We start from the raw sequence: 24,994 nt of genomic DNA on the forward strand, positions 1-24,994 counted from the left end.
CAATTCTCCTGCCTCAGCCTCCTGAGTAGCTGGGATTACAGGCATGCACCACCATGCCCAGCTAATTTTTTGTATTTTTAGTAGAGACGGGGTTTCACCATGTTGACCAGGATGGTCTCGATCTCTTGACCTTGTGATCCACCCGCCTCGGCCTCCCAAAGTGCTGGGATTACAGGCTTGAGCCACCGCGCCCAGCCAGCCTTATTAGTTTTAATTGGGAGGGTAGCTTTGGCAAAAAAAATAAAAATAAAAAACCAGAAATATCAGTTGTTTGCCCCAGCTAAAATCTGATAACAAGGAATCTGAAAGAATTAGAAAGGAAAAGAGAGATCTATGGTTAAAAGTCAGCCTAATTAAAAACCAATGCTCAAGACCTTCCCACTTTTTCTCTTTTGTGTCCTTTAAAGAAAAACTCTGTTTCCAGTTGACTGCCATCTTTTGAATTGTGTGTTTGATCTCTCTTTTTGTTTCCTTTCTTAAAAATTGTTCTTCCATTGATTTCTATGTGTTCCTCCTTCCTGTTGCTACCCTGGATGCCACGTGAATGGACCTAAACAATTTCTAACAACCCAAGACCCCTTAAGGAAAACAGAAAAGATGCCACAGCCTCCTATTTTTGGGAGAAACCTCTGTTTTTCCTCATGGAGCCTCAGGAATTTTAGACTTGAGAGGTCTAAAATTCCTGTTCACTCAGAAATCTGAGTGAACAGATTCCTCTCAGGTCTAACACTCTGCTCTTTTCTGTTGTGTTACCTGCTGCCTTCGGCTTCTGGGAGCATCAGAGATTACTTCATCTGTAAAAATACTTGACCTTGTGTGTGTGACGGCTGCTGGGTCAGGGGTGAGAGCTGCAGTTTTGGAGATGACTGACAGTGGTTACAATAAACAGCTATTCCTTCAGAGGGCTACTCATTTCTTTTCCTGTTAAGATAAGAAATATGTGATTTAAACAATTAGAAAAATGCCTTTGTAGCAAAGTACACCGTGGAAGTGTTTTGCAACATGGTCCTTACGGCATTGTCCTTTTTGGGGGGGACCTGGGATTTCAGTGAAATCCTTAATGTTTAAAGATCTAAATGCTCTGCTTCCCAGCTGTGCCTGCTTTCCCCATATTTAGATGATTAGGCCCCTCAAACTGCAAATACTTTGTTGGCCCTGCTCCTTAGTGGGCTCCATCCTGAGCTCAGTGGCCCATTTGGAAAACACACACTAAATTAAAAGAAACTAAATCTCCTTGTAAAATCCTAAGGTAAATTTCTATCATTTTGTGTTACCTTGGTGTCTGTTTTTTCTAAGCTAATTAACACAGGTGGCATCCATTTTTAATCTTCCTCTAACACACCTAAATTCCTTGAAAAATCTTCAATTCTCTCTCAGTGCTTTGGGGTGTAAATTTGTTACTCATTTTATCTTAAAACTTGGTCAGGATTTCTCCAGATAAATGTTAACCATTTCCATTTCCAATGGTAAAATTTGAATCCAACTGCCTTTTTAAACTGGTGAGTTTTACTGGTCCCATGGTTAAAGTTCTAAAATCAAAACTCTGAAATCTTTGTATCTGTCTCTATGTGTACATGTGTATGTTAAATGTTGTGTCAAGATGTGTATATGTCTGTACCTATGTTTACATAATGTCTACACATGATATCAAATTAATGTAAAGATAAATGAGTGCTCATAAATTAAACAAATAAGCCCAAATGCTTTTCAAGTTCATGTGATTTTAGCAATCTTTGGTAAACAAGAGTAGTTTTAGAATTGTTCGTAAAACAAAGTAGCAATGTCTTCAGAATTTAATGTAGACATTTTTGCCTGTGTCTATTGGACAGACAGGTTTATGCTGTCTCTAAAAAAGGTTTTAAAGTCATAAAACTGTTGCTTGTATTATATATTAGATATATAATATGTAAAATAAATATAAAGCAACGGTTATATATATAAATTAAGCAACAGTTATATATATTACATATTTATATAATAACTTGCTTACTTCCTATGTTTTTCTTATTTTAGACACCCTGAAAATAAGGCTGTCTAAGAGTTGACAATGCAATTAATGTAGGCATTTAAGACTGCTAGATTTAAGAGAAACAATTCTATAGCAAAGTGTATAAGGAAAGTTAGGATGTGTTTTTGGTCAAATAAAATTTATAAGAAGTGATAAAAATATAATATTTGTTAAAGGAAGAGTTATTTTGTCTAAGTTAGGGATTTTTAAGGATTATTTTAAATTGAAGGAATAAAAAACTGATGTGTAATACTGAATGGAGATAGAAAGTTGGAGAAAGAAAGAGAATGAGCAACATTTTAAAAGGTTATAAAATGTCTTACAGAAATCTTACATTGTAGTCAAAACTGATAAAAATTCGATAGACTTGTTTATAAGGTTTTATTAAAATTCACATCAGCATTAATAATGTAATAAAACAAAAGTAACTGTTTTTTCTTTTGAGCAAGATTTTCATGTAGCATTAATAGGAGATAGTAAAAGTTTTTTGTTTACCTTTTGAGAAAAAAGTAGGGAGAGAGAGAGATTCCATTTATCTCATGATGTCTTTATTAAGCCTTATGATTATTTGGAAAACAAAATCTCCTCTCAGAGTAAAGTTTGCTCAAAGAATGAAAGTTTTTGCTGGTCAGGCATGGTGTCTCATGCTTACAATTCTAGCACTTTGGGAGGCTGAGGCAGGAGGATGGCTGGAGCGAAGGAGTTTTGAGTGAGATCAGCCTGAGCCACAAATAGAGACTCTGTCTGTACAAACAAAACAAAACAGAAAAATTAGCAAGGTGTGGTGGCAGCCACCTGTGGTCTCATCCACTCAGGTGGCTGGGTTGGGAGAATTGCATAAGCCCTGGAGATCAAGGCTGTGGTGAGGTGTGATGGTGCCACTACCCTCCAGCCTGGGTGACAGAATGAGACCCTGTCTCAAAAAAAAAAAAAAAAAAAAAAAGGAATAAAGATTTTTCTCTCTTAAAATTTTTCAATTATCACTTTGGCTAGATTAATGACTATTATTTTACAATGACTTGTGACCAATTTTGAACAAGTGTCTTAAACTTTCCATATTTGACAAACTTTCCAAAATCAACATTTCAGGCCAATTATGAGACTAAAACTTATTTTGCAAATAACTTCGGTCCTCCTATAATTTGCCTTTGGTAAAAATGAGGAACTGGAGAGAGAAAACATTATGTTTCAGAAGAAACTACAGTACAGCTGATACTAAATTCTGGTGTCACTCGTTTTTGAGTTTTGTTATTTCCTTACTGTTTGGACTGAATCCTAAATTCTCTCCTGGCTGTAGGTCTTGAAACTAACATTTTCCAATTTTTCTTCTGTTTTTTGACTTGGAATCATTAGAAATTAAAACAATGCTTTTTCCTAAAGCTCTGCAACCTGAAGCTAGACAATTTAAGTGAACTTCAGGAGAAATTACAACTTACAGATCAATAACCCTCCTGCCTGCTGCTGTGTGGACTGCTCAAAAGGTTCACTTGAACACCTAATCCAGACTGCAATCCAGAGAAATATGCCACTGCAATCTGAACGTGCTTCAGAGACTCTAGAGAAATTAGTTGGTAGACTGCTCCAGATATTCCACTCGAGCCAACATAAAACGGAAACAGGGTGATGCTTGCTCAAAGAATTGCTTTAATTGAACAGGCAGCTGTGTAGCCTGAAAGGGTTCCACAGTTTCTTCCCCTTTGTTCCAGTAACGTGGCTTTGGCCCTTTTCTGCTGCAACTTCACCCCCCTCTCTATGACACCATAACTTCCTAGGAATGAGCCTTCCTAGTGATATGTAGGATCAGATGAAACATAGAACCACAAACTCACATCGTCCATAATGCTTTCTCTGAAAGATTTTGTCCTCAAAATCTTTCAGGGGGTTGGCCAGGTGCAGTGGCTCATGCCTGTAATCCTAGCATCTTGGGAGGATGCAGTGGCTGGATCACTTGAGCTCAGGAGTTCAAGACCAGCCTGGGCAACATAGGGAAATGCCATCTCTACAAAAATTACACACACACACAAATTAGTCAGGTGGGGTGGCATGGGCCTGTAGTCCCAGCTATTACTTGGGAGACTGAGGTAGGAGGATTGCTTGAGCCTGGGAAGTGGAGGTTGCAGTGAGCCGTAAATGCACTACTGCACTCCAGCCTGGGTGACAGAGTGAGACCCTGTCTCAAAAAAAAAAAAGAATAGCAAGTAAATGTAAAGGGGAAAAAAGACCTCAGGACCCTCTTTATGTCAAAGGGAAAGTTAAGCTTTGAGACTGAGTCATGCAACACCACTATCATTTCCCCAGGTGGATCCCTGTTACTACAAAACCTTGTCTCAAAGGATTGTGCATTAGCCAGACCTCCATAGGAAGGCGAAAGGCCTTAGGTATTTCTGGATGACTACCCTCATAAATTGTTCTTGCTGGCCTCAAAACTTTTAAGATGTACATCCTCCCATATAACAAGACGTGTCGATTGCAACTTTAGTTCTGAAATCTCAGCCTAGCTCCTAAGGCTTTAGTTTTAGTCCTTAGGATTTCAGGCTGGTAATGCTTATCTTTCCAGGTACAGAACAAAGACCAGATCAATCATTCTTCCGCCTGCCCACCTCTTCTTATCTGCCTTCCCCCTTTAAGGCCTCTGAAAACCTCTTTAGAGAGAACACAAGCCACAGAGGTTTTCTGTGACCTGTGTTTTCCCAGGGCGTGCCCTCAAGGTCTGGCTCAATAAAAATTTAGACACTTGCCTCAGTCACTCATTTTGGATAATCACCATGAGTTCTGCAGAGCCTTCACTAAACCATTTCCTGCCAGGTGATGTGTACCTAGGTGAGTCAGGTCCTCCCACCCCACCACTCAGTGTTGTGTGCTCTGGTCTGGCCCCAGCTCCCAAGCTGTTAGTATTTCTTTAAGAAAGCAAGGCCAGGTGGGAGAGGCTGAGAAGGAAGTCAGAGGCTACCAAGCATGGAAGGAGACAGGTGGGGCTGTCACTGCTCAGAAGCCACACACTCTGGGTGTGTTTTATGACTGTTTTCTGGATTTGAAGTCTTCTCCCCTTTGTGACCGTTCCAGGAACTCAGGCTTTTCCTGCTTCCTTCTCATTACACACTTATTGTTCCTCGTGTACCTCATTTATGGCCAGAAAATGGCTGTACAAATAGTTGACAATTGAGTAAAAATGTCTTTTTATGAGGACAGGGAACCCGGCCCTATTTTTTCCCCAAAGAGATTGGGGTTCATAAAAGCCAGCTTTTATGCAGGTGTGAGCATTTGTGAGTGTGGGTGAGACAGAAAACAAAATGCTGGCTGTTTGTCAAGCCCTGAGAGTAGAGGGGACAAAAATCATTCTGGAAGGTGGATGTCATTCAGGAGACCTTGGACATCTTAGGATGTCCTCTGCCCAGATAAAGTGGAGGAAGAGGTTAAATTATAGAGTTGGGTGACGCTGGGTACATTACTTCACATCTCTGCCTCAGTTTTCTTTAATCTGTAAAAACTGAGGTGATAGCGCTCAGGATTTTTTGTGAGGACTGGAGATACCTGGAAAGCCCTTAGGATAGTGCCTGGTGCAAAGCGAGTGCTGCATCAGTGTGAGCTGTTGTAATTATGGGAATAGGCAAAGGTGCCATCCTGGGCATGCAGGATGGGGAGGTATTTTCCAGCCAGAGTCCTGGCAGGCCAGCTGGAGATGAAGATGGTGAAGGGGGAGGCTTACCCTCTAGGAGTGGAAGGGTTGGGGAGCAGTAATTCATGCACAGCGTTCTGTGAAAATGCCTGTACCCAGCACCAGGCATACGCAGAGTGGGTGCGGCTTCTGTCGGTTGTTACCTCCTGGGGTCTAGAATACGTCCTAGAGTCAAATGATTTTTCTGAAAGCCAAGCAAGCCTAGAAACAGGTTTGAGGGGGTGCCTTGCAAATTAGCATTCATTATGCCAAAAGAAAGCATTTATCTTTTTTTTTATTTTTTTTTTGTGAGATGGAGTTTCGCCCTTGTTGCCTGGGTTGGAGTGCAATGGCACAATCTCGGTTCACCGCAAGGGCGATTCTCGTGCCTCAGCCTCCCGAGTAGCTGGGATTACAGGCATGTACCACTATGTATAGCTAATTTTTGATTAGTAGAGATGGGGGTTTCTCCTTGTTGGCCAGGCTGGTCTTGAACTCCCGACCTCAGGTGATCTGCCCGCCTTGGCCTCCCAAACCCAGAGTGCTGGGGTTATAGGCATGAGCCACCATGCCCTGCCAAGCATTCATCTTTTTAAAGGAAAGCATTCATCTTGCTAAGGGAATCCCCTCTTTTGGCCCAGGTCATTATTTTCATCTCTGCACTATCCGAATTTATGAGGTTTAAAGAGAAAGACGGAAGAAGAGTGAAATAAGAAAGTGCGTGTATGAATTAACAGGGCAGAATTGGGACTGGTATGTGTAAATTAAGAGGAATCATGTATAGGTTTTATGTGGACATAAAAAGGACTCGTTTTAACCAGACCTCTCCGTGTAAATAATGTGGGCTGTCTTGTGTGGATAACAGACTTCATCACAAGAACATTCCAGCAGAGTCATCAGAGAATGGGAAGTGTGGCTTCTTTGCTACCTGGCAGCTTAGATGGAGTAAGTTGCTGAAGAGAAAGGACAGGAAGGAGCAGATGGGTGAGGGTGAGATAAATAGGATCGTGAAAGAAAAGGACTGAAAGAAATGTTTACCGAGGGCTCATCAGGTGCCAGGCTCTGTGTCCAAAGCCTTACACGTCTTCATTTACTCTTTCAGTGTCATTTTCTGATGCAGTAAGAGTCACCCTAATACTGCAGATTAGAAGAGGCTGAGGCAGGTGAAGGGAGTGGTCCAGGATCATCCAGCCAGCTCATAGCAGAGCTGGTGTGTTTCACCTTAAACTTTGTGCACAGACAGAAATCTTAGGGTGTCTTCTTCCCGGATAAAGTGCAGGATGAGATTAAATTATGGAGTTGAGCGACGCTGGGTACATTACTAAAGGAATGTACCTAAAGGAATGTTCCTGCTAAAGGAATCCCCTCTTTTGGCCCAGGTCATTATTTTTGTCCCTGTACTATCCAAATTTATAAGATGTAAAGAGAAAGACCGAAGAAGAGTGAAATAAGAAAGTGTGTGTATAAGTTAACAGGGCAGAACTGGGACTGGTATGTGTAAATTAAGAGAAAGCATGTATAGGTTTTATGTGGACGTAAAAGGACTTGTTCATTTATACATGCACTTTCTTATTTCTGTGATACACAGAAAGAAGGCAAAGCAAATTTTTGTCGTGGGTGAAGTTTATAAAAGGTACTGGTGTTGGGCAGAATAATGGCCTCCTAAAAATGTCCATGGACAAAGCTAGAAACCATCATTCTCAGCAAACTGACACAAGAACAGAAAATCAAACACCACATGTTCTCACTCATAAGTGGGAGTTGAACAATGAGAACGTATGGACACAGGGAGGGGAACATCACATACCGGGACCTGTCAGGAGGTGGGGGGCTAGGGGAGGGATATCAGGGAGTGGAGAGATTGGGGAGGGATAGCATTAGGAGAAATACCTAATGTATTTGACAGGGTGATGGATGTAGCAAGCCACCATGGCGTGTGTATAGCTATGTAACAAACCTGCACGTTCTGCACAGGTACCCCAGAACTGAAAGTATAATTTAAAAAAATTAACCAAATAAATAAGTTAAAAAAACATCCACATCCTGATCCCTGGAGCCAGTGCATGTTAACTTTATTTTGCAAAAAGACTTTGCAGATAAGATGAATTTAAGAATCTTGAGATGGGGGGTTATTCTGGATAATCTGGGTGGGCTCAGTGTAATCAGAAGGGTTCTTGTAAGTGAAAGAGGAAGGCAGGAGGGTCAGGGTGAGAATGACGAAGTCTGAGTGACTCCACTGGCCATCACTGGCTGTGAATGTGTATCATAAAACAAAGTTACAACACATTCAGTTGTACATCAAATTGGCTTTTATTTAGGATTTATAATTTAAGGCAGCTTCCCCTTTAAAAATACAGCGATAGCTCCCCCTGAGCAATACAATAACAGAACAGTGAGTTTGTCAAATTTGAACAAGAAAAGAGCAGTGGAAATAAATAGATTGGTTAACATCAGGTTAATTCAGATTACTTTTTTATAAAAATAAAAGCAAAGGGGACTTCCTTCTTATGTTAACTCAAGTAGATTGGAATCTCCTTTTTTTTTTTTTAATTGGTCTGTTTTGGGATCTATCTGCTTTCTTAAAATTTCAGTTGGAGTACGTAACATTTAGCATCAGTGGCCCTGTTCTGGAGTCTCTATGCTCTCATTTAGGTGAAGTGCGACCAAAACTTAAAGCACTGACATTATTCTCAGCTACCATCATTTTGGGCTTCCATCATTCATAGGTTATGATGTCCTCCTGATCCCTCATTCCTTTGAGTCTTGTCATTCCAGCCAAAGAGATACGATTTGACATTTGAGGGACAGCTGCACGGAAACGTTTAAAGCTTTTAGAGAATACGGCACACCAGGGAGACTACTGGCGTGACTATCAGGAGGATAACACCAAGAGTTTGGGATGTGCACCTTAGGCAAGATGCAAACCAACTAAAATGGAATAGATCAAAGAATGAGCCGGAGGAGTCTACCCATTTTAACCAAGCAGCACGTTTGTTAATTTCTGCAACTGAGTCTCTGTATTTATCTATGTTAAACAGAAAGCGTCAGAAACAGCACAGACTTCGTCCTGTTCAGCTAGTAGGAAGCAATTCCATTATCTAGCATCTCGTGGCTGGGTTACATTAAAGCAGGGAGTGAGAACAAGTGAGTCCAAAAGTGTAACTCTAAAAGGGACCGTGGTACATTTGAACAAAGAGTTGGGTTAAAGATGCTGCTAATGGCAGCCACTGAGTGGACTAAAGGATCTCTTATGTAAAAATTTGGGGGTGGCATGATAGATCTGACACTCTGTTAAGCTGCCTTCAGAAGCTACTTCCTATGAAATTCTAATTATAGTATTATCCTGCCAAGGGAAAGAGGCAGGCATGAGCAAAGACAAATTAAGCAGGGTAGGAGCCTCATCATGACGGGAAGTCTTGTTCTGATGTCTTGGGAAAGCTGTCCACAGTGCAAAGTTGTCAACTTCTTGTCCTGGTGTGCAGTTTCAGTCTCTGTCGTTACGGCGTTGAACTTATTGGTGAACTCTGAGTGGCCCACACCTTAGGCACGAGTGTTTTCCCATGAAATTTATGTTGTGTTGTCCATCTCTAGCTTACAGAGCTTCAGGAACAGAGCAGATTTTGTTCTTAGCGATTCCATGGGAGAAAATGGGATTGAGACACTGGAAGAATTCAGGGTCCACTCTAGTCTACAGGTGGATAATAGAAGCTCCGTAACAATGTACAAAGCGACAGTCTCATAACAGGTGTACTATAGTTTTTCTTTTCAATATAATTTCTCTCCATAGGCATCTCTCTTTCTACCAAAGATAATCCCAGTAAGGCAAATTTGTTTGCAAAATAAGTTTATTCTCATCAAACTTGGCCTCATTCTTTTCATATAACTGCAGCAACAGTGGAGACTGACCACATAGACTTTTTAAAGGTTTGGTTTGCTGGAAGTTTTTATAAGGAATCTCAGATTAAACTTAGAAACCTCTTGACACTAGGAAGCCAAACTAAGGCTGACTCCAGACTTTGTCTGCGGTACTTAGGGGCTTATTCTCTGTATATCCTAAAATATGACATTCTAGTCAATAGAATGGTAATATAACCAATGTTTTCAAATGTATTCTGTTATAAAAAAATCAGATTTTTATTGAACTTGTGCAATAATTATATTACCATGCAATATAAACAGCCATAAATAGTTTCCCAAGTCTGGAGCAGTCACGTAGGAAGGAAATGTAAACGTCTCCATTTTTATTCACAAAAGTATATTTTATCAAATTGCTGTAAGCTATGGATAACTTAAAAAAATCTTTCCTGAAATATGGGAAACAAGACATTTAAAGGATCAGCAAAATTTCAAATAAAAAATCATAAAAATATTGTCCTCATTAGTTCATTTAGTCCTGTGAAATCAATTATTTTCTCTGCTTGATCTTGGTGGACGGTTTCATGAAGCAATCAGTTTGTTCATTAAAGTTTTGGAAATTCTCAGACAGTCCAATGATATGATCTGTATATTATCAGAAACTTGTATTCCAGAGTACAGGCCAGAGTCTTTTCTATAAATATCCCTGACAAAGAAGCAATTTTAGACTGTAGCTGGTTGCAAATGCTTTAAGGAAGAATCACAGCTGTCTGTGAATGAAAAAGATTTAAAATGAGCATGGTTAAAAATCTGATGAGAGTTTATTATAAGAACACAACTTACATAAAAATTTAGTTACTTCTGTGGCATATGACATTATGGCTGATAACCTATTAGATTTCTAGAATTTCTTACATAATCTTTGGAATACTCACATCAATAACATACCCATAAATGTAGCTTAGAGATTTAGCATCACTTATCATTTGACAATGCTTCCCATATAATTTAGCATATCAAATAAGGTGGCCTTTCCATTTAGCTTCTGTTTCTCAACTAGATTACTGAGTTATTGCAGGAGCCCATTAATGAACAGGGCCAACAAAGTATAGGCTTACGTGTGTTGAAAATCTCCATACGCACTTCTGATACTCCTCGCTGAAAATCGTGGGTTCAGCCCTAAGTCCTGCCTATTAGAACAGGGATTCCCCTTCCTGGCTACACATTAGTAGTATCTGGGGAGGCTTAAAAATTACCAATGGGGCCAGGCGCGGTGGCTCAAGCCTGTAATCCCAGCACTGTGGGAGGCCGAGGCGGGTGGATCACGAGGTCAAGAGATCGAGACCATCCTGGTCAACATGGTGAAACCCTGTCTCTACTAAAAATACAAAACATTAGCTGGGCATGGTGGTGCGTGCCTGTAATCCCAGCTACTCAGGAGGCTGAGGCAGAATTGCCTGAACCCAGGAGGCGGAGGTTGCGGTGAGCCAAGATCGCGCCATTGCACTCCAGCCTGGGTAACATGAGTGAAACTCCGTCTCAAAAAAAAAAAAAAAAAAAAAAATTACCAATGGGTCCCACTCCAGACCAGTAGATGAGAATTTATGGGTGGGGCTTAAGCATCCATTTTACAAAATGTTTCTGAGTGATTCCAATGTGTAGTTGTATTTCCCACCAGATTTCTCTGATTTCTTGTGGCATTCACTCCTCTCTATTTTGGTATTATGATTATTTTTCAGGTTTGTCTCCTGTCATAGAACTTGTATTTCCTAAGGGAAGGACCTTGCCCTCTTTATTTCTGTATCTCTTATGAACACATAAATTGGTCATCAGGAAAAGGTTCTCAGCCACAGGTAGGCTGTGTGCTGAGCTTAAGATTCACATGTTAATGCTACAGGCTTTGTTCTCCATGAGGTCAGAAGCTGCTTGTGATGAAGGGTGTGGGTAAATCCACAGTGCAGTTGGTGGAGGGAGATCACCCTGTTTGACATGTTTTTAGGTGTAACATTGGAACTAAGAATTCTGTGTACATAAGGGGTGGAGAGGCAGGGATGTGTAGGGAGACAGATCTAATTAGGATGACGGAATTATACAAGGGTGCGGTGGTAAAGGAAGTGAGAAGGATTCATAAAGAGAAGAAGTTGGCTGTAATCCCAGCACTTTGGGAGGCCGAGGCGGGTAGATCACGAGGTCAAGAGGTTGAGACCATCCTGGTCAACATGGTGAAACCCTGTCTCTACTAAAAATACAAAAAATATTAGCTGGGCATGGTGGCGCGTGCCTGTAATCCCAGCTACTCAGGAGGCTGAGGCAGGAGAATTGCCTGAACCCAGGAGGCGGAGGTTGCAGTGAGCCGAGATCGCGCCATTGCACTCCAGCCAGGGTAACAAGAGCAAAACTCCGTCTCAAAAAAAAAGAGAAGAAATTGGAACTTATCTGATAGACCGCAGTAGCCCCTGTGGCTTCTTGAGTGTGTGAGTGAACTAGATTTTAGGAAGGTAATAAGGCAGTCATATGCAAGGAAGATTTCAGACACTGGCAGCAAGGGGTGAAGCAGGACTTTGAGCAGCTGTTGAGGTTTATGGAAATGGAGAAAATGACCCAAGTGAGAGGCATTAAAAAAGGATAGACAGTGGAGTACAGGGAGCATGAAGAGTCGGGAAGAGGAGACATGCAGGAATTAGTGTAAGAAGTAGAAGTTTAGGGGCAGGAGGAGAAGATCCAGTCCCAGATACAGGTGAAGAAGTCCTTTCCCTCTCCCGAGCATGGTGGTCAGCACTGCAGGAAACAGAACAAGGAAAGGCCACCATACCTACCAGTCTTCCTGAAATGCAGAAACTACACCAGGGCTGCTGTCAGAGCCACCGCGGCCAGCACTCCAGTCATGATGCTGACAGTGGTCCCAGCTGAGACAATTGAATTGTCTGGTACTGAAAAAAGAGAGAGAAGGAGTGAAGGTGATGTTATTTTACAGCGGGGTGCCCCAGGTACCAGCTCTCGGCATGAAGTCTCTACTTGTTCCTTCAAGGAATGCATTCGTTTTGCAGGAAGGTTCACATGTTTTTTCTCTCACTGTGTTTCTAGTTGGTGATCAGTCTTCTGTCAATTCCATCATGGCCTTTCTGCACTCAGATATTTCTGAAGGCTTTGAAATTTTAGAAAGACCGATTGCTATTTTTGCGTCTCATTAGAACTTTCTATCTTTTCATGGTTGCATCTTTTTCTCAGTGTCTCAGTGGAGGGAGACATGAATACGAGTCTGTGGGGTCTCTGTGACAGGGACTTGATTGACAGAAGGCCCAGGCTGGAGCCTTCTGTGTTTACTAAGTCCTTTGTCCACAGAACTCACTTCTCACGGGCTCCCAGCAGGGGAATGAAATCTCAGTTCTGGGAGACTCTGCTTCTCTCTTATGGGTGAGGACTCCCTGTCAGCCTTGTGGAAGCTCTGAGAACCGCGTCACGATCTGAAACTTCTCTTTCTCCTTCTCAGGAATCATCTCCACCATGGTCTGTGGGCTCTCAGACTCCGCCCACTCCTGCTCTGCTTTTCCTCATGGTGGTTTTCCCCAATAAATTATCTTGCACCTCTAACCCCATCTTGGCTGCATCTCAGTGGATAAAAACTAACATACTTGGCTTGATTCTTTGCACTTAACTTTTTTTCTCTCTCTCATTTTTAGCCAGTAGCCATGTCCTGGTGGGTTTTCATTTGGGGCTTAGCTCTCACCAGTCGACTCGGGCTGACGGTTAATGCCGTGTTAGCTACTGTAAATGCTTTTTTGGTATGTCACTTGATCCATACAGTAACCCTGTTGGTTAGACATGATTTCCATGTTACAGATGAAATGACAGAAGGTTTGAGTGGTGAAAAAACCTACCCAAAGTGATATGATTAGTGAGAAGTAGATCTGGGATATGACTCTAGGACTGCCTGACTTCAAGCTGATGGTAACAGTGGTAATAACAGCAGCCAACATTTGTGAAGTTTTCCTCTGTGTGTGGCATTTTGCTGAAGGCTTAATCAAATATTACAGTAAATCTTTAAAATAATACTATGAAACAGGCAGTCTCATTGCAATTTTCATTTTTTCCCTCATTTCCTGGTGATGAGAATTACTACGATTTTCAGTTGAAGAATTGAAGGCTCAGAGAAGTTAAGAATCTTGTGTGAGAAATTTAAAAAGGTAAATACATTAAAAATAAAGAGAGACCTCAAATCAACAGCCTAGCTTTACCACTTTAGGATATAGAAAAAGAACAGCCTCAAACCGTAGATAGTACATGAAGGAAATAATAAGGATTAGAGTTTAAATAAATAAAATGGAAAATAGAAAAACAAGAGAAGGAATCAATGAAACCAAAAGTTGATTCTTCTAAAAAGATCAACAAAATCGACAGTCATTTACTAGATTGACTAAGAAAAAAGAGAAGATTCAAAGTACTAAAATCAGAAATGAAAACGGAGGTATGGTGGTTCACACCTTTAATCCCAGCACCTTGGCAGACTCAAGTAGCAGGATTGCTTGAGGTCAGGAGGTTGAGACCAGCCTAGGCAACATAGGGAGACACAATGTCTACAAAATTTCTTTAAAAAACGATCCAGGCATGATGGCACATGTCTGCATTCCCAGCTTTTCAAGAGGCTGAGGTAGGAGGATCACTTAAGCCTGGGAGGTTGAGGCTGCAGTGAGCTATACGATGGCACCACTGCACTCTAGCTTGGACTGGGCTGCAGAGTGAAGCCCTATCTATTTTTGAGACTCTGTCTCAAAAAAAAAAAAAAGTTTTATGACATTGAATTTCATGGCGATTTCTTGGTTATAACAACAAAAGCATGGGCAACAAAAGAAAAAATGGATAAGCTGGACTTCCTGAAAATCAAAAACTTTTATATATCAAAGAACATTCTTGAGAAAGTGAAAACGCAATCTATGAAATGGGAAAAATATTTGCAAATCATATATATGATAGGGGATTAATTTCCAGAATATATGAAGAACTACTATAAATCAACAACCGCAAAAATCCAAAAACCCAATGAAAAGAATGGACAAAGTACTAAAAGAGCGATTTCTCCATGAAAGATACACAAATCGCCAACAAGCGTATGCAAAGATGCGGAATACCACGAAGACTTAGGGATACGCAAATCAAAACCACAGTGATACTCCACCCCACACACATTAGGATGGCTTTCATAAAAAAAGAACACAGAGCAATACGTGTTCTCAAGGAGGTGGAAAAATTGGAACTCTAGTGCATTGCTTGTAGAAATGTGAAATATTAGCTACTGTGGAAAATGGTATGGTGGTTCCTCAAAAAATTAAAGAATTAACATTTGATCCACCAATTCCTTTTTCTGTACATACAGCCAAAAGAATCGAAGGCAGCAACTTGAACGGATAGTTGTACACTGATGTTCACAGCAGCATTACTCACAAGAGCCAAAGGGTGGAAACAACTGAAAAGTCCATTGAAAGATAAGTGGATAGGAAAATGAGGCGTATCTATACAACGGAATGTTATTCCATCTTAACAAGGAATGAAATTGTGATACATGGTGCAAAATGGATGAATCTTGAAGACACTCTGCTGAGTGAAATAAGCCAGACACAAAAGGATAACCGTGATAGAATTCCATTTATATAAGATAGTTAGAATACTTGATTACCTGGAGACAGAAAGTAGAAAGGAAGTTCCCAGGAGTTAGGGGGAGAAGGAGTGAGAGTTACTGTTTATTGGGTACAGAGGCTTAGTATGGTAAGATGAAAAAGTTCTGGAAATGAATAGTGTGATGATTACACAAGAGTATAAATATACTTGACTTCTTTTTCTTTTTTTTCTTTTTTGAGACGGAGTCTCAGTTGTTACCCAGGCTGAAGTGCAGTGGTGCCATCTCAGGTCACTGCAACCACTGCCTCCCAGATTCAAGTGATTCTCCTGCCTTAGCCTCCTGAGTAGCTAGGATTACAGGCGCCCACCACCATGCTCAATTAATTATTTTTATTTTGTATTTTTAGTAGAGATAGGGTTTCACCATGTTGATCAGGCTGGTCTCAAACTCCTGACCTCAGGTTATCCACCTGTCTCAGCCTCCCAAAGTGCTGGGATTACAGGCGTGAGCCATCACGCCAGGCAATATACTTCATTTATATTTATACTGTGTCACTTAACTGTACACTTAGAAATAGTTAATGTTAAGTTTTATGATAGATACAGTGGCCGGTAGTCTCACCCTCTCTATAAATACACACTTTTTGGCACTGCCTCCCATGCAGAGCCACCATGGCTGAATCTCCCCATTTCTCTATGTGTCGCTCGCTGTCCTCTGTGCTGTGTCCTATGTGCTGTGCCCACAGCCTCATACAGCCAGTGACTTCAGGGCCAGGACACAGCTCAGGAGTCTGTCCGAGGCTCCCTCTCTTCCCATTTCCCTGAAACCTTACCCGGGGGAGGCTCTGCTGTGGAATGGCAGCTCGATTTAGCCAGATTCAGAGCAGGCCACCTGGACACCTTCTCTACACGCCCCGGTCCCACCCCAAGTGGAGTCAGGGCAGAACCAGTCACTGGGGGAGCTGGAGCAGAGCAGGGAGCAGTCTGAGCTGCTCCTCCCCTATCCAAGGGGCTTCCTCCTCTCATTTGGGGAAAAAGTCTGAGCTTGTTTCAAAGCCTCCTTGTTCCTTGTAGCTCATTGAGTAGGTAAAACAACACGAAGAGGTGACAGAAGGGTTTCTGCACAACATAGTTTCTCCTGCACTATGAAGCCCCTTTCACTATAGGGGGCCTGTTGGGGCTGAGAGAGCCCTGTCCCCACTTTCCAGGCTGGACCCGAGGTCAGCCATGAGGTATTAGAGAAGCAAGGGGAGGAGAGAATCTGCTGAGATGGAGTGAGAGGGCTCAGGATAGGGTTTGGGATTTGCTTGTGTCCAATTCTTGGCTCTTTTGTGAGACTCAGACAGACTCCACCCCAAAGCGCGATGCTGATGCTCCAGAGAGCCACTTACCGGAGACTGTGATTTTCTTGACTGTAGAATTATAGCGACCAGTCGCTGAGTTAGAGACAAAACAGGCGTAGACCCCGTTATGACTTGAAGTGATTTGGGGGATGAAGAGCACTTGTGTGTTTGACTGCGACGTCCCATTGATATACCAAGAATACTTCGGGGGTGGGTTAGAGGCCGAGTGGCAGGAGAGGTTGAGGTTTGCTCCTAAACGGTAAGATGAGTCTGGAGGGGAAATGATGGGGGTGTCCGGGCCATCTGGAGCAAAGAGAACAAAGCCACAGGTGATGTCATCAGAGGAAAGGGGAAGCTCCTGATTGTAGAAGGACCACAGTGTCCCTCTGAGTCTTGTCCCAATCCTGTGTTAAAAAGTCCAAACCATAACCCTCATGTCCACTGAGTCTGGGTCTGAGACATTCACCTGCTTCTCCCATCACAGGCTGTGGACCCTGAGCCTCCCAGGGCAGAAGCAGCCCCTCCCCTCCTATTCTTGGTCCAGGCTGAGCCTGCCCAAGTTTTCCTGGGGCAGGAAGTTATGGCCAGCCTGGGTATCCAGAGGTGGGGTCTGCGTCTTTGGATTTGAGGGGGACTGAGAGTCCTGGCCTCTGGCTAGGTGGATTTGGGCTGGCAGCCGGGGCCACAGAGGAGCAGAAGATACTCACAGAAGACATCCAGGGTGACGGGATCACTGCGGTTTACACTCACTGGGTTCTGGATTTCACACTCATAGGGTCCTTTGTCATTCCTTGTGATGCTGAGTAAAGTGAGGGTCCTGTTGTCACTGGACAGCTGCAGCCTGGGACTGACCAGGAGGCTCTGACCATTTACCCACCACAGGTAGGTTGAGTTCTGAGTCTCAGGTTCACAGGTTAAGGCCACAACATCCTTGTTCTCCACGGGGTTGGAGTTGTTGCTGTTGATGTAGGGCTTGGGCAGCTCCGCTGTGCAGATAACAGAGAGGATTGCCCTGTGTTGCACCTGTGATTCCTCCACAGGCATCTTTCAATCAGAGTTGGCATCCCCCACCCCTCAGCCCACCGAATCCTTAAAAGCCCACAGCAGGTGTGTGTGTCACAAGACAGATGCACCATGATCTGAGGCTCAGAGACCGTGAGGCTGCCTGCTCTGTGTGGGAGAAGCACGGACTTTGTCAAGTGTGGATTGGGCGGCAGCATCCGGTTGTGGACAGACACAGGACTGGGAGTCAAAGCCCCCAGCACCTCTCCTGGTCCTTCCCTGATGGCTGATGGCCTGGCCAACCTGGGGACTTGTGGGTGCTGAATCCCATTCATCTGTACAGTCCCTCACCACCCAGCTGAGGTGTTTTCTCTGAGGCTTTTTTTCAAGGCTATCCTGGAGATGGGCAATGATGGGGAGGGTGCATGAGCAGAAACAGCAGAGGAGACCAGGAGCAAGTCTAGAGGTGGGTTCGGGGGTCAGGTTGTGGGCTACAGGTGGGGCAGCTCTACCCAAGAGTTTGATGGAAACAGAATTTCATTTTGGGAAGAAGAAAAGAGTTCTGTTGGCCAGGGGAGGTGGCTCATGTCTGTAATTCCAGCACTTTAGGAGGCCAAGGCGGGCAGATTGCCTGAACTCGGGAGTTTGTGGCCAGCCTGGGCAACACGGTAAAACCCTGTCCCTCCTAAAAAAAATACAAAAAATTAGTGGGGGCATGGCGGCATGTGCCTGTAATCCCAGCTACTTGGGAGGCTGAGGCAAGAGAATTGCATGAACCCAGGAGGCAGAGGTTTAAGTGAGCTGAGATTGAGCCACTGCACTCCGGCCTGGGCCACAGAGCGAGACTCCGTCTCCACAGAAAAGAAAAGAAAAAAGAGTTCTGTGGTAGTAGGACAGTGGGAATATATTTAGTACTGCTGAGCTGCACACATGGAACGGTTAAGATGGCATCTTATATTAGATATATATAGTGGCTGGTAGTCTTACCCCCTCTATAAATACACACTTTTTGGCAATGCCCTTTCCCTGCCGTGCAGGGTCCCTGTGGATGAATCTCTGTATGTCTGCAAGTGTACGTCACTCACTGTCCTCTGTGCTGTGTCCCATGTGCTGTGCCCACAGCCTCATACAGCCACTGACGTCAGAGCCAGGACACGGCTCAGGAGTCTGCCTCAGGGGTCCCTCTCTTCTTATTTCCCCGTAGGCTGACCCTGGAAAGGCTTGGCTTCAACTGGCAGCTTGACTTAGCCAGATTCAGGACAGGCCACCTGAACACCTTCTCCACATGCCTGGGTCCCACTCCAGGTAGAATCAGGGCAGGGCCAGTCACCAGGGGACCCCAGAGTGGAGCTGGGAGCAGAGTCTCAGCTGCTCGTCCCTTATCCGAAGGGGCTTCCTCCTCTCATTTGGGGGAAAAGTATGAGCTTGTTTCAAAGCCTCAGATGTTCCTTGTAGCTCATGGAGTAGGTAAAAGAACACAAAGTGGTGTCAGAAAGGGACATGTTGGTGACAGAGAGGAGCAACTTGACCTTGAGACCCTTTTTCCCCCTCTGTGAAGAAAGGTTTGCTACTGAACAGTAAGACGAGTCTGGAGGGGAAATGGTGGGGGTGTCCGGGCCATCTGGAGTCGAGCCCTATGAAGTGGGATTCATCAGCCCCTTCCACTCCATGGGGCTCGGGGCTGATGAAGCCCTCCCCACATTTCTCAGGCTGGACCCAGGGTCAGCCGTGAGAAATCAGAATAACAAGAGGAAGAGGGTCTGTAGAGGCAAATTGGGAGGGCTCAGGATTGAATGTGGGATTTGCTTGTGCCCACGGGATGCACACTGGGAAAGAACATTTCTTCCTGGCTCTTCTCTGAAAACCAGACAGATTCTACTCCAGAATGTACTGCTCATGGTCCTGGGATCCACTTACCGGAGACTGTGATTGTCTTCACTGTGGTCCTGTTGCGGCCTGTGGCCAGGTTATTGGCGTGGCAGGTATAGAGTCCACTGTTCTTCTCAGTGATGTTGGAGACAAAGAGCTCTCCTGTGTTGTGCTGGAGGCTCCCATCAATCAGCCAAGCATACTGTGCAGGTGGGTTAGAGGCTGCATGGCAGGAGAGGTTGAGGTTTACCCCTGGATGGTAATGGCTGTATGAGGGGGAAATGATGGGAGTATCCGGGCCATCTGCAAGCAAAGAGAATACACAGGTGAATGTCATCAGAGGGAAGGGGAAGGTCCTGGTCTGTGGAAGGGCCACAGTGTCCCTCTGAGCCAAGTCACAACCCTGAAGTCCCTGCAAAACCCCCATGTGTCCACTTAGCCAGAGTCTGAGACATTCATCTGTTTCTCCCATCACGGCTGTGGACTTGAAGCAGCCCTTCCCCTCCTATTCTTGGTCAGGACTGCCCTGCATGGATTTACTGGGGGCAGGGCCAGCCTGGGTGTCCAGGGGCAACTGTCTCTGTCCTTGGACCTGAGAGAGACTAAAGACCTGGCCTCTGGCTGGGTGGATTTGTACTGGCAGTCTGGGTCACAGAGGAGCAAAAGGTACTCACAGAGGACATTCAGGGTGACTGGGTCACTGCGGTCAACACTCAATTGGTTCTGGATTCCACACTCATAGGGTCCTGCGTCATTCCTTGTGACTCTGAGTAGAGTGAGGGTCCTGTTGTCACTGGACAGCTGCAGCCTGGGGCTGACAGGGAGTCTCTGACCATTTACCCACCACAGGTAGGTTGAGTTCTGAGTCTCTGGTTCACAGGTTAAGGCCACAGCATCCTCGTCCTCCAAAGGGCTGGAGTTGTTGCTGGTGATGTAGGGCTTGGGCAGCTCTGATGTGCAGATAACAGAGAGAAGATTGCCCTGTGTGACACCTGTGATTCCTCCCCCTGGACACCTTTCCATAAGAGTTGGCATCTCACACCTCTCAGCCCAACTGAGTCCTTAAAAGCTCATGGCAGGTGTGCGTGTCACAAGACAGATGCATGATCATCTGAGGGCGCAGAGACTGTGAGGCCGCCTGCTCTGTGTGGGAGAAGCACAGACTTTCTCAAGTGTGAATTGAGCAGCAGCATTGGGTTCTGGGCAGACACAGGACTGGGGGTCACAGCCCCCAGCACTTCTGGTCCTTCCCTGACTGGCTGACTGCCTGGTCCATTGGGGTCCTCACCTGGAATTTGAAGGAGCTGAGTTTCTCCCAGCTGCACTGTCCTGCACCACCCGGCCAAGGTGTGTTTTCTCTGAGGCTTTGCTATTTAAGGACATCCTAGAGGTGGGTGATGATGGGGATGGGTGTTTGAGCAGAAATAGCACAGGAGGCCAAGCAAGTCTAGAGGTGACAAGTCAGCGGTCAGACTGGGCCACGGGTGGGGCAGCTCTGCCCAGGAGTTTGATGGAATCAGAGTTTCATTTTGGGAGGAAGAAAAGAGTTCTGCGGGTGGATGGTGGTGATGGCAGCAGAACAGGGGAACATATTTAATGTCTCTAAACTGCACGTGTGGAAAGGTGAAGACGGTAAGTCTTATGTTAGATGTGTACTGTCACCCTCTGTATAAATACACAACTTTTGGCACTGCCCCTTCTCCACCATGCAGAGCCCCTGTGGGTGAATCTCCCGATTTCTCCAAGTGTGCGTCACTCACTGTTCTCTGTGCTGTATCTCATGCCCTGTGCCCACAGCCTCATACAGCTGGTGACGTCAGAGCTAGGGCACAGCTCAGGAGTCTGCCCTGAGGCTCCTTCTCTTTCCGTTTTCCTGCAGCCTGACTGGGACCAAAGGAGGCTTCGATGTTGATTGGCAGCCTGGTTTAGCCGACTTCAGGACAGGCCACCCAGGCTCCTTCTCCACATATCCAGGTCCCACCCCAGGTGGAGTCAGGGCAGTGCCAGTCACTGGGGGAGCCGGTGCAGAGCAGGGAGCAGAGTCTCAGCTGCTCCTCCCTCATCCAAGGGTCTTCCTCCTCTCATTCGGGGAAAAAGCATGAGCTTGTTTCAAAGCCTCATCCGAGTCACAGACAGCCTGGATGTCCAGGGGTGAGGGTCTGTGTGCTTGAACCTGAGAGACTGAGAGACCCTGCCTCTGGCCATGTGGATTTGGGCTGGCAGCCTGGGCCAGAGAGGAACAGAGATACTCACGGAGGACATTCAGAGTGACTGGGTCACTGCAGTGGGCACTCACTGGGCAGCTCATGGAGAGGGCAAAAGAACACAAAGAGGTGACAGGAGGCATATTGGTGACAGAGAGAGGCAACTTGACTTTGAGAACCCTTGCTCCTTCACACTCTCTGAAGCTTCTTCCACTACACAGGGCTCTGGGGGTGAGGGAGCCTTCTCCCCACATTCCAGGCTGGACCCAGGGTCAGCCATGAGAAACCAGAACAAGGGGAAGAGTGTGTAGAGACAAATTGAGGAGGTTCAGGAGAGAATTTGAGATTTGCTTGTGCCCATTGGACACAGGCTGGGATAGAAACTTTCTTCCTGGCTCTTCTCTGAAAACCAGATAGACTCCACCTCAAAACGTGATGTCCATTTCATGGATCCACTTACCAGAGACTGTGATGATCTTGACTGTGGTCCTGTTGAGGCCAGTGGCTGAGTTTTGGACATAGCACATATAGGATCCGCTGTGATCCACAGTGATGTTGCGGATCAAGAGCTCCTGTGTGTTTATCTGGAGTGATGTTCCGTTAACAAGCCAAGAGTACTCTGCAGGTGGGTTAGAGGCTGCGTGGCAGGAGAGGTTCAGATTTTCCCCTGATCTGTAAGATGTGTCTAGAGGGGAAATGGTGGGGGCATCCGGGCCATCTGGAGCAAGGAGAATAAAGCCACAAGTGATGTCATCAGAGGGAAGGGGAAGCTCCTGCTCTGTGGAAGGACCACAGTGTCCCTCTGAGCTGAGTCACAACCCTAATGTCCCAACCAAACTCCTTTTGTATCACCTGTTTCTGCCATCTCACGCTATGGACCCTGAGCCTCCCAGGACAGGAGCAGCTCCTCCCCTCCTATTCTTGGTCAAAGCTTGGCCTGTCCAGGTTTTCCTGGGGCAGAGAGTCACAGACAGCCTGGATGCCCAGGGGTGAGAGTCTGGGTGCTTGAACCTGAGAGAGACTGAGAGACCCTGCCTCCATCTGTGTGGATTTGTGCTGGCAACCTGGGCCAGAGAGGAACAGAGATACTCACAGAGGACATTCGGAGTGACTGGGTCACTGCGGTGGGCACTCACTGGGTTCTGGGTTTCACATTCGTAGGGTCCTGTGTCATTTCTTGTGATATTGAATAGAGTGAAGGTCCTGTTGTCACTGGACAGCTGCAGCCCGGGGCTGACAGGGAGGCTCTGACCATTTACCCACCACAGGTAGGTTGTGTCCTGAGTCTCAGGCTCACAGGTTAAGGCCACAACATCCCTGTTCTCCACGGGGTCAGAGTTGTTGCTGTTGATGTAGGGCTTGGGCAGCTCCGCTGTGCAGAAAACAGAGAGAAGATTGCCGTGTGTGGCACCTGTGATTCCTCCACAGGCATCTTTCAATCAGAGTTGGAATCTCCCACCTCTCAGCCCACCAGAGTCCTTGAAAGCCAATGGCTGGCATGTGTGTCACAAGACAGATGCATGACGATCTGAGAGCTCAGAGGTAGTGAGGCTGCCTGCTCTGTGTGGGAGAAGCACAGACTTTCTCAAGTATAAATTGAGCAGCAGCATTGGGCTATGAACAGACACAGGACTGGGGGGGCGGTCACCACCCCTGGTGCCTCTCCTGGTCCCTCCCTGACCAGCTGACTCCCTGGCCCACCTTGGGGTCCTCACCCGGAATGTGCAGGTGCGGGGTCCCTTCCATCTTCGGTCCTCCTTTTTTTTTTCTTTTTTTTTTTTTGGGACGGAGTTTCGCTCTTGTTACCCAGGCTGGAGTGCAATGGCGCGATCTCGGCTCACCGCAACCTCCGCCTCCTGGGTTCAGGCAATTCTCCTGCCTCAACCTCCTGAGTAGCTGGGATTACAGGCACACGCCACCATGCCCAGCTAATTTTTTGTAGTTTTAGTAGAGACGGGGTTTCACCGTGTTGACCAGGATGGTCTCGATCTGTTGACCTCGTGATCCACCCGCCTCGGCCTCCCAAAGTGCTGGGATTACAGGCTTGAGCCACCGCGCCCGGCCCTCTTCGGTCCTACTTTGTTACCCTAGGTGTGTTTTTTACGTGGTTTCCCTTTGCAAAGACATCCTAGAAATGGATAATGATGGGACTTCACATTGTCCTTAAACCCTGTAGATACTGTGCAGCCTGGCCTGGGATTGGATGTTTCAGCAGAAAAAACCCAGGGGACACAGGGGCCAGCCTGGAGGTCAGTTCAGTCGTCAGGCAGTGGAGGCATAAGGTGGGGCAGTTTCCCCAGATATTAGATGATGACTGACTTGAGCCAGTGACCCCTAAAGTTAGAGCAGAGTTTTGGGAATGATCTAGAAAAGAGTGAGGGGACAGGCAGGGCTGCCTGGATTTAACAGCAGAACCATGTTCTTTGTCTTTGATTTTTAATGTCCCTTCTCCCTTTGCAAAGGGCAGATGAGGATGCTGTGGATTTTTCTAGAAACACATGTGGATGTTTGCAAATGCAGAACTGACTGGCAGAAAAGGGGGAGCATGAACTGCTGGAAATCTGGCTCTTATGGACCATGTGTGTTTGAGTTATAAGACAGAACTTTGAGAAGAAGTTTTGCAAACATTTTCTCCCATTGGACATTCTGCAAAATGAAAGAAGCCACTCACAGGGCAGACACTGTAGGATTCCACTTATATGAGGTCCCTAGAGTAGGTGCACTCATGGAACCCGAGAGTAGAGCAGTGGTTGTCAGGGGCTGGGAGTGGGGGGATGGAGAGGTGTTCAGTGGGTCTGCAGTTTCAGTTACGCAGAATGAGGAGGTTCTAGAGACCTGCTGTTCAGCTTGGTGCCTGTATTTCATTACAGATTGAGTGTCTCTTATGCATAAGGCTCAGGACTAAAAGTGTTTTGGATTTCAGACTGTTTTTTATTTTTTGAATATTTGCTGTATACTTAGCAGTTTAGCATCCCAAATCTGAAAGTACAAAATCCAAAGTGCTCCAGTGAGCATTTCTTTTGAACATCAAGTCAGTGATCAAAGAAATGTTGGATTTTGGAGCATTTCAGATTTTGGATTTTTGGATTTGGGATACTCAACCTGTAATACTATAATTTGCCTTTTAAAATGTTTCAGGAGTGGCTGAGCATGGTGGCTCACGCCTGTAATCCCAACATTTTGGGAGGCTGAGGTGGGAAGATCACCTGAGGTCAGGAGTTCAAGACCAGCCTGATCAACATGGAGAAACCCCGTCTCTACTAAAAATATAAAATTAGCCAGGCATGGTGGCACATGCCTGTAATCCCAGCTACTTGGGAGACTGAGGCAGGAGAATCGCTTGAACCCGGGAAGTGGAGGTTGTGGTGAGCCGAGATCATGCCATTGCACTCCAGCCTGGGCAAGAGGGAAACTCCGTCTCAAAAAAAAAAAAAAAAAAAAAAAA

General features: G+C 45.2%; 1 protein-coding gene across 10 annotated transcripts in view; it reads right to left on the bottom strand.

The window, feature by feature from the left end:
• The window catches only part of LOC116530843 (carcinoembryonic antigen-related cell adhesion molecule 6-like), a 75,777-nt gene that overhangs the window by 46,224 nt on the left and 4,559 nt on the right, over positions 1-24,994 (bottom strand). For 2 of the 10 annotated variants that reach the window (XM_032249270.1, XM_032249269.1), the window contains exons 3-8: positions 22,643-22,921; positions 22,010-22,267; positions 20,020-20,295; positions 19,394-19,648; positions 17,182-17,460; positions 16,523-16,777 (exon numbers count right to left, since the gene is read on the bottom strand). In XM_032249270.1, coding sequence (XP_032105161.1) covers positions 16,523-16,777; positions 17,182-17,460; positions 19,394-19,648; positions 20,020-20,295; positions 22,010-22,267; positions 22,643-22,921 — 1,602 coding nt within the window. Of the gene's footprint in view, positions 1-7,718; positions 10,289-12,330; positions 12,449-16,522; positions 16,778-17,181; positions 17,461-19,393; positions 19,649-20,019; positions 20,296-22,009; positions 22,268-22,642; positions 22,922-24,994 lie in introns of those variants that run through there. The other 8 variants (XM_032249267.1, XM_032249266.1, XM_032249268.1 and 5 more) reach the window with 8 other exon arrangements.

The sequence above is a fragment of the Sapajus apella genome, unplaced genomic scaffold, assembly GCF_009761245.1.
Source record: "Sapajus apella isolate SASKATOON/1434 unplaced genomic scaffold, GSC_monkey_1.0 scaffold68, whole genome shotgun sequence".
Taxonomy (NCBI): domain Eukaryota; kingdom Metazoa; phylum Chordata; class Mammalia; order Primates; family Cebidae; genus Sapajus; species Sapajus apella.